Source organism: Etheostoma spectabile, unplaced genomic scaffold, assembly GCF_008692095.1.
Source record: "Etheostoma spectabile isolate EspeVRDwgs_2016 unplaced genomic scaffold, UIUC_Espe_1.0 scaffold272, whole genome shotgun sequence".
In the NCBI taxonomy this organism is placed as follows: domain Eukaryota; kingdom Metazoa; phylum Chordata; class Actinopteri; order Perciformes; family Percidae; genus Etheostoma; species Etheostoma spectabile.
Window position 1 is genome coordinate 1,508,533 of NW_022605576.1, and position 9,505 is coordinate 1,518,037.

Consider the following 9,505-nt stretch of genomic DNA (forward strand, 5'->3'; position numbering starts at 1 on the left):
CCCCCAGGAGGAAGTCGAAGTTGTGACAACAACACTGTCAGCGCATCAACGGGACTCAAGTTAGTTTAGTGTCCAATCCTAACCTGAGCTTTCTCTGGACACATTTTTTCAAATGTAAATAATTTATGTACTTTTTTGTTTCTTTACAATACATTGTCTTTTCATGTCAGCTATTTGTTACTTTATTGTATTATTTAATGAATGTTGTCAATTCATCTAAAGAATTATTGTAATTTTTTAATTTTTTTAACTTGCTAAAACTGTTGAGGCAGTGGAGAAGCGCACTAGTACTCGCTATATACTACAATATATAGTATATATACTAATATCGCTGTATAAGTCATCAGAAATATAAAACCATGACTCAAATATTGGGAACTACAACAGAGGAAATTCGTCAAGCTAGCGTCAATGGAGACATGACTAGTACTTCTGGCGATATTTTCAAAACTACCCAACTAACAAATTATCAGAAATTGATTATGTTAAATATTTTGTAGTCAGTCGTCACAATTAGATACTACACTTCCCAATATTCCGTGTATTTATAAGGTATTTAAAAGTATTTATAAGGACTTTGCACTTTGTCATCCAACATGTTAAGCATTAACGTTGTTATAATAGCTAAATTATGAAATTTATTACAGTGATGATTACAGTGAATAACTATAACTCCACTCAACTCCAAGGCACAAATAACAACAATAATAAAGAATACAACTTTATTTGTCATGTGAAAAATGTTAAAAAATAAAATTTAAAAAAAGCGGTATGGGGAGATAAACTATCGCTTTCCGGTGAATACTTCAAAATAAAACTTTCCAACTAAACAGTAAAAATACACACAAGACAACCATCAAGGCCACGAATGTAAACGCAGAAATAATAATGACATTCTTTTTCTTCCCAATTAGAAAGAGGTGTAGATATAGTAGATTTAGGTATTTATTTAGGCAGCTACACTCTGTCAGAGACTAAGTCAATGGACCTTCATCATCAGGGCTTTTATTTTGAAGTAAAGGCACCCTGTCCTAATTCTGATGCGCTTGACGATTATAATGACTTGCTGTGTTGTGCTGTGCCCCGGCGTGTCTGCGTTGTTTAGCTAGTTCAGAGTTCTTTCTCTGGTTGTGTACTTCTGATAGAAAGTAATGTGAAGCTAATGTGAAGCTAATGCGAAGCTAATGCTAGCTTAGATACGTGCGTGCCGTTAAGTTATGTCTTCCGACATCACCGCTTCTGGAGGCATTCAAGGGCTTCTCCTGAAACTTCACGAATCACTTTCGTATGAAGACAGCCGAGCTGCAGCGTTGACATGTCACGATATTCTCAGTACATTGGTAGAGGAGTGCATGCTAACAGCCACCGAGAATGAACTTGGTAAGACAATGAAGTCCGTGTAGTGACGGTGCTCCTGTCAGTGTGGAACAGGCACGCGCCTGAATCCGCGCCGAACTCCATTAACAAACAGGCAGCTTAAAGGGAATGGTGCTTCTGTTGTGGACGAGCGTTAAACACCTTGCTGCATAAAGTGACCTGGGTGTATTTTTAGAAGCTGCTTATCAATTCGTCTTCAGAAATAATTTCATATTTCGTTATTTTATGTCATTAGTTTGCCTGTATCAATTCAGGGTCTACCGCCAAAACGAGTGGGCGGTAACGCTCTGTCACACAATATAACACATATATTGTGTTGACATATTCAACACAATATTAAATGCGTTTTATGACTGTAAGCAAATCTTTCAACAGGCTAACGTTAATGCCTCAACTTCATTAACAAACTAGTCATTAACCAAGCATTAAAGGTCCCATGACATGGTGCTCTATGGATGCTTTTATATAGACCTTATGGTCCCAAATACTGTATCTGAAGTCTCTTTTATAGTCGACCTTAGTGGCCCCTAATACTGTATCGAAGTCTCTTTTATATAGACCTAGTGGTCTAATACTGTATCTGAAGCTCTTTTATATAGACGTTAGTGGTCCCTAATACTGTATCTGAAGTTCTCTTTTATATAGACCTTTGGTCCCAAATACTGTATCTGAAGTCTCTTATATAGACCTTAGTGGTCCTAATACTGTATCTGAAGTCTTTATATAGACCTAGTGGTCCCTAATAATGTATGAACGTCTCTCTTTTATATAGCTTGTGGGCCAATATACTGTACTGAGTCTTTATATATAGACCCTAGTGGTCCACCTAAACTGTATCTGAAGTCTCTTTTATATAGACCTTGTGGTCCATATACTGATCTGAAGTCTCTTTTATAGAGACCTTAGTGGTCCCCTAATACTGGATCTGAAGTCTTTTTTATATAGACCTTAGTGGTCCCTAATACTGTATCTGAAGTTCTTTTATAGAGACCTTAGTGGTCACTAATACGTATTGAAGCTCTTTTATATAGACCTTAGTGGTCCCTAATACTGTATCTGAAGTCTCTTTATATAGCCCTTAGTGGTCCCCTAATACTGTATCTGAAGTCTCTTTTATATAGACCTTAGTTTTTGAAAAAAATACTTTTGAAAATGTATAGTAGTTTGGAGGCCCACCTCCGTTTACTCTGAGGACTCCCTAGGGGGTCCTGGACCCCTTGGTGAAGATCCCTGCCCTAGGTTTTGGTTTTAGGTCCATAAAACTATTTTTTTCTGAAGGTATAGCACATTAGTAACACAGGTGGTGTAAAGGCGGTAGCAAAGGGTCAATGGTAGAGGCTTTGAAATTGCATGAATTAACTTTTAAATTAAAAAAGTAGCATGCAAAAGCAAATACTACTGTTTTCTTCTGATCTTTGCATCTCCATCTTAAAGCTTTGCAGACATCCTTACTGTTCTCAAAGGACTATGGACTGCTCAGCTTCCTCAGGAAGTCCCTGGCATCAGAGGAGGTAGGTGTCGAAGGACATCTGCTGAACATTCATGTAGTACACTGAAACGTTGTTACTCTGACAGAACCATCTGATTTCCAGTTCCGGGACACCCGAGTGAACATCTTGGGTTTTTTGGAGAAGTTCTTGGACAAGGTCTCGCCCAGAGTCAAAGGTTGGGAGAAGACTTATGCCATCGACATAAGAGTAAGTTCCCCATTTAGAACCACTTTTTATGTTGTTTTTGGGAGTCTGGGTTTAAATGTAATTCCACAAATGAATTATGTTTTTCATTCTCTCCACTTCTTTTTTTGTGCAGCACACGTGCATGGCTGTGTACACAAAGGAAAAGGTAGCCAAGTGTAGGACTGCAGTGCTGGAGCTCCTTATTAAGGTTGGTTTCTATTGGCATCTGGTATATTTTCTTTAACCCTTGTATTGTCCTCGGGTCAAATTTGATCCATTTGAAGAAAAAAAAGTCTTTATCAGAGAAGTGGGTTTCTTTCAAACAAATTTTGAGACAAATAACACTGATTGTTCCCCTCATCGCTCTTCCAAAAAAATAAATGAGCAACCCACTATTTTCTCTAAATTTGGATAAAAAATGTATGAAAGAGCGTTGAAAACAAGTGAAAAATATGCGCAAAAGCTTCAAAAACGTGGGGGGAAAGAACCCATATAAATCACTAAAAGGCGCAGAAAAAAGTGACAAAAACATCAAGTATAAAAGCAACTAAAGTTTTGAAAAAGACGACCAAAAATCTTTGAATAATAAGTAAATGCAATTTCGGAAAAACAGACCGTTGCACTGTCGACAGGAAGACAACACAAGGGTTAAAGAACCTTATTCTGCTCATTTTTAAGTTCATAATTGTATTTTGAGGTTGTACCAGAATATGTTTCCATAGTTTCTTTTTCAAAAAACACCATATTTTTGCTGCAGATCCTGTTTTCACTCTGTGTGATTAGGTCTCTGTTTTAGCTCCAGAGTGAGACATCTCCCTTCTATCCTATCTTTGTTGGAATAGGCTAACAAGGCGTATGCTTGGAAGAATTTGATATGACCATAAAGTCTTGGTTTAATAATATCTGAACGCATGTATTCCCTTAGGGATTTTAATTGTTTTTCTATCGTTAAGTTCTAATTCAGTATTGTCCCTCAGTGCTTTCTTCTTGTCTATGTTATTAAAGCTTTACCTCCTGTCTTCGTGGGGTCAAGATTGACCCATATTCAAAGTTGCATAGCCAACTTTGGGTTATTTTACCAAAATTTATTTGCATTTTGGTCTTTTTTAATTGATTGCAATTCTGATTCCTTTGCAAGTCTGGATTATCCATCAAACACATGTTCCTTGTATGTTAAAGATTAGTTAGAATTCTACATTACTTTAGGCTTGTAAGAAAGATAGAGTGGTGTATTGACATATTTCCAGAAATAGTAAAACTAGTCATAAAAAAAGTAAAAAAATTACTACAAAAACTTTTTTTGAAACAGATGAAGTGAAGGGGGGGGGGGAAACAAAACAAAAATGGTTCAGTTAGTGACAAAAGTGTCAAAAAAAAATGATAAGTGTTTGTGATCCAAAAGGACAACACAGGGTTTTAAAGACATTTGCACAAACACATATAGGACGGCATTGTTACTTTATATTTGTAATGTTTTATATGAGTAGAGAATGCGACATTAATTGCAACACAAAATTAGCAACCATGGTAATAATAAAATTAAAATAATTCTTTATTAAGAGATCTGTGCCTGAAGTGGGGTGGGCAGCAGAAGGCATGTTGGGGGGGGGGTGGGGGGGGGGGGGGGGATAGGGGGGTCAGGCCCGCACAGCAAATGGCGGGGGGCGTATGATGAGGTGCATCAGAGGATACAGGTAACCTAGGGAGCTTTATTTAAATTTTCTCTGTACAGACTGTCCCCACTTTATTTTTGGAAATGACAACGTGTAGATGATTCCAGAAGAAAGAAGAAATCTTTATTGCACCAAACGCTAAACACAATTTTGACAGTGCATTTTTCGAGATCGTTGGTTTATGGGGGGAGGAACCGGCGCACTCCGGAGGCACCACCACAGAAAGGCCCTGAAGGACCCTGGAGGACCGTGGATCCAACCTGCAGGGCCGGCTTGCTGCTGGCCATGAGCCCCCTAAAGGAAGGATATAGGTTTCAAATTTTGTACATTGATTTTTCACGTAAAGAAATATTGCAGGAAAATGTAGTTCATATGTCCTTGATTTGGCGTGGGCCCTCCTCTATCCAATCAGGAGGAGGACGGGCTGCGGGACTTTGTGAACCTGAAACACGTTCAAACTACAAATCTGCAAGGAAAACTATCTGCCAGGTTAAAACTAATAAAAAACAACTAAACTATACCATAATATTTCAGTATCTAGTATTTTAGTGACACTGAACAGACCTGACATGACACTGTGCCGCAAATGCTCGACAGGCAATAAGTGTGAAGAAGATGTAAGATTAAAGCTGTGGTTGCGTGGATTCCCCCCCCCCCCCCAAGGAGGAATCGAAGTGGACAACAAACTTGTCAGCGCATCAACGGGACTCAAGTTAGTTTAGTGTCCATCCTAACTCTGAGCTTCTGGGCACATTTTTTCCAATGTAAATAATTTATGTAATTTTTTGTTTCTTTAACAATACATTGCTTTTCATGTCAGCTATTGTTATTTATGTATTATTTTAAGAATGTGGTCATATCATCTAAAGAAATGGTTAATGTTTTTAATTTTTAATTCTAAAAATGGAGGCAGTGGGAGAAGCGCATAGTACTCGCATCATACACAATATATAGTATATATATAATATCGCTGTAAAGTCATCAAAATATAAAACCATGACTAAATATGGGAACTACAAAGAGGACTTTCGTTAAAGCTAAGCCGGCAATGAGACTCACTAGTCCTTCTGGCGATATTTCAAAACGTACCCAACTAACAAATAGTATCAGACATTGATTATGTTAAATCTTTGTAGTCGAGTCGTTCACAAGTAGATACTACACATCCCCAATTCCGTGTATGTTATAAGCGTATTTAAAAGTATTTATAAGACTTTGCACTTGTCATCCAAACATGTTAAGCATAACGTGTATAAGAGCTAAACAATTATGAAATTGTATTACAGTGGATGATTACAGGAATAATAAACTCCAACTAAAACTTCCAAGGCACAATAACAACAATAATAAGAATACAATGTTATTGTCATTGTGAAAAATGTTGAAAAAAATAAAATTTAAAAAAAGCGGTATGGGGAGATAACTATCGCGTTACGGTGAAACTTCAAATAAAACTTTCAACTAAACAGTAAACAAATACCAAAGGACAACCATCAAGGCCACGAATGTAAACGCAAAGAAATAATCATGACATTCTTTTTTTCCCAATTAAGAACGAGGTTGTTAGAGATGTAGATTTAGGTATTATAGTTAGGCTCAGCTACACTCGTTAAGAGGACTACAGTCAATGCACCTTCATATCAGGGCTTTATATTTGGAAGTAAAGGCACTGTTCCTAATTCTGTGAGGCGTGACGACCCAATTATCAAGTGACTTGCTGTGTTGTGCTGTGGCCACGGTCTGGCGTTGTGTAGCTAGTTCCAGAGTTTCTTTATTGGTGGGTACTTCGGATAGAAATAAGTGACAGCTAATGTGAAGCTATGCGAAGCTAATGCTAGCCAGGAAGTGCGTGCGTGAAGTTATGTCTTCCGAATCACGCTGTCTGGAGGCATTCAGGGCTTCTCCTGAAACTGCACGAATCACTTTCTATGAGACAGCCGAAGCTGCAGCGTGACATGTCACGAATTCTCAGTACATGCTGGGTATCGAGGAGGTGCATGTAACAGGCCACCGAGGAATGATTGGTAAGACCAAGAAGTGCCGTGTAGTGACGGTGCTCCATGTAGTGTGGAACAGGCACGCGCCGGGGAATCCGCGCCGAACTCCATTAACAAACAGGCAGCTAAAGGGAATGGTGCATTCTGTGTGGGACGAGCGTTAAACACCTGCTGCCTATAAAGTGACCTGGGTGTATTTTTAGAAGGCATTATCAATTCGTCTTCAGGAAATAATTTCATATTTCGTTATTTTATGTCATTAGTTGCTCGTATCATTCAGGGTCTACCGCCAAAACGAGTGGGCGGTAACGCCGGTAACACAATATAACACATAATTGTGTTGAATCTATTCAACACATATTAAATGCGTTTTTGACTGTAAGCCAAAATGCTTTCAAAGAGCTAAACGTTAATGCTCAACTTCATTAACAAACTAGTCATTAACCAAGCATAAAGGTCCCCATGACATGGTGCTCTACGGATGCTTTTATATAGACCTTATGGTCCAAACGTCTAATTATATATTAGGCCTATACGTATCTGAAGTCTTATATAGGACCTTAGTGGCTCCCTAATTACTGATACGAAGTCTCTTTATTATTAGAGCTTATGGTCCCTAATCATGTATCTGAAAGTCTCTTTTAGTATCAGACGTTATGGTCCCCTAAAATACTGTATCTGAAGGTCTCTTTTATATATGACCTGTAGTGTCCTAATACTGTATCAGAAGTCTTATTATATAGACCTTAGTGGTCCCTAATATGATCTGAAGTTCTTTTATATAGACCCTAGCGGTCCATAAACTGTTTCGAGTATCTTATTATATAGACCTTAGTGGTACACCTAATACTGTATGCTGAAGTATTTTATATTAGACCTTAGGTCCCTAATACGTATCTGAAGCTCTTTTGTATAGACGCTTAGTGTGTCCCGAACTATGTCTCTGAAGTTCTTTTATATAGAGACCTTAGTGGTCCCCCTAAGGTACTGTATTGGAAGTCTCTTTTATAGCGACTTAGTGGTCCCGCTAATACGTGGATTCTGATATGTCTAGTCTTTTATAGTAGAACTGTAGTGTCCCTAATACTGTATTGAAGTCTCTTCTTATAGACCTTAGTGGCTCCCGAACTACTGTATCTGAAGTCTCTATACTAGTTCATATATGACGCTTATACATAGTTTTTTGAAAAAAATACTTTTGAAAATTGTATAGTAGTTTTGGAGGCCGACCTCGTTACTCTGAGGACTACCTAGGGGGTCCTGGACCCTTGGTGAAGATCCTGCCCCTAGGTTTGGTTTAGTCCATCAAAAATATTTTTTCTGAAGGCTAATGCACATTAGAAACAGGTGGTGTTAACGGCCGGTAGCCAAAGGGTCATGGTAGAGGACTTGAAATTGCAATGAATTAACTTTTAAATTAAAAAAGTAGCAGCAAAAGCAAATACTACTGTGTTTTTGATCTTTGCATCTCCATCTGTAAAGCTTGCAGACATTCCTTAATGTTCTCAAAGGACCGTGGACTGCTCAGCTCCTCAGAAAGGCCATGGCATCAGAGGAGGTAGTGTGAAGGACAATGCTGCAACATTAAGGTAGTACACTGAAAACGTGGTTACTTGACAGACCATCTGATTCAGTACGGACACCGAGGTGAACATATTCGTTTGTTTTTGGAGAAGTCTTGGACAAGGTCTCGCCCAGATTCAAAGGTTGGGGGAGAAGACGGTATGCATCGAACTACAGAGTAAGTTCCCTCTTGAACCATTTCTTTTTAGTGTTTTGGGTAGTCGGCGTGTAAAGTAATTCACAAAGATTATAGTTTTTCATCTCTCAACTCTTTTTTTGCAGCCCACTGGATGCTGGTACACAAAGGAAAAGGTAGCCAAGTGTAGGACTGCGTGCTGGAGTCCCTTATTAAGGTTGCGTTCTATTGGCATTGTTATATTTTCTTTAACCCTGTATTGTCCTCGGGTCAAATTTGATCCATTTGAAACAAAAAAATCATTTATCAGGAAGTGGGTTTCTTCAAACAAATTTGAGGAAAATAACACTGATTGTCACCTTCATCGCTCTTACACAAAAAATATAAAAATGAGCAACCCACTTATTTCTTAAATTTGGATATAAAACGATGTATGAAAGCGCGTTGAAAACAAGTAAAAATAGCGAAAACGCTTCAAACAGTCTTGGGGGGAAAGAAAACCCAATAAATCACTCAAAGGCGAGAAAAAAGAAGTGCAAAAACACAGTAAAAAGAACTAAAGTTGTGAAAAAGCGACCAAAAATCTGTGAATAATAAGTAAGCAATTTCGGAAAAAAAACAGAACGTTTTGCACTGTCGACAGAAGACACACAAAGGGGTAAAGAACTATTCGCTCATTTTTAAGTCATAAATTGCTATTGGAGGTTGTAAGAAATATGTTTCCATAGTTTCTTTTTCAAAAAACACACCATTTGATTGCCTGCAGATCCTGTGTTTCACTCTGTGTGATAGGGCTCGTTTTAGCTCAGAGTGAGCATCCTATCTCCATCATCTTTGGTGGGAGCTGCACTGCTCAGTAGCTGTAAGGACCCATCAGCTAGATAACTCTTCTCCAGCTGAGGTCAAGTCCAAGGGCCGGATCAGCTGGGACTTCTTCTAGACCAGGGCCACTTGTGGAATACCTGCACAACAGGGAAGGAAGTAGAACAGGGAAGGAGTGTCTTTTGGAGTTTGGCCAACTATGGCTGTGGAGCGGCTGTTTTGCCATTGAGATACGAGCTAGGATGCTACGGTAGCACACAT

The 9,505-nt window shown here is 38.5% G+C and overlaps 1 protein-coding gene across 2 annotated transcripts in view; it reads left to right on the top strand.

Annotated features, from left to right (window-relative positions):
- The first annotated feature begins 1,053 nt into the window (after positions 1–1,053).
- prkdc (protein kinase, DNA-activated, catalytic subunit) overlaps positions 1,054–9,505 on the top strand; it is a 66,028-nt gene continuing 57,576 nt past the window's right edge. For both annotated transcript variants that reach the window (XM_032510777.1, XM_032510778.1), the window contains exons 1-4: positions 1,054–1,380; positions 2,812–2,888; positions 2,970–3,074; positions 3,187–3,261. In XM_032510777.1, the coding sequence (XP_032366668.1) occupies positions 1,218–1,380; positions 2,812–2,888; positions 2,970–3,074; positions 3,187–3,261 (420 nt within the window). In that variant the 5' untranslated portion in view covers positions 1,054–1,217. The remainder of the gene's footprint in view (positions 1,381–2,811; positions 2,889–2,969; positions 3,075–3,186; positions 3,262–9,505) is intronic.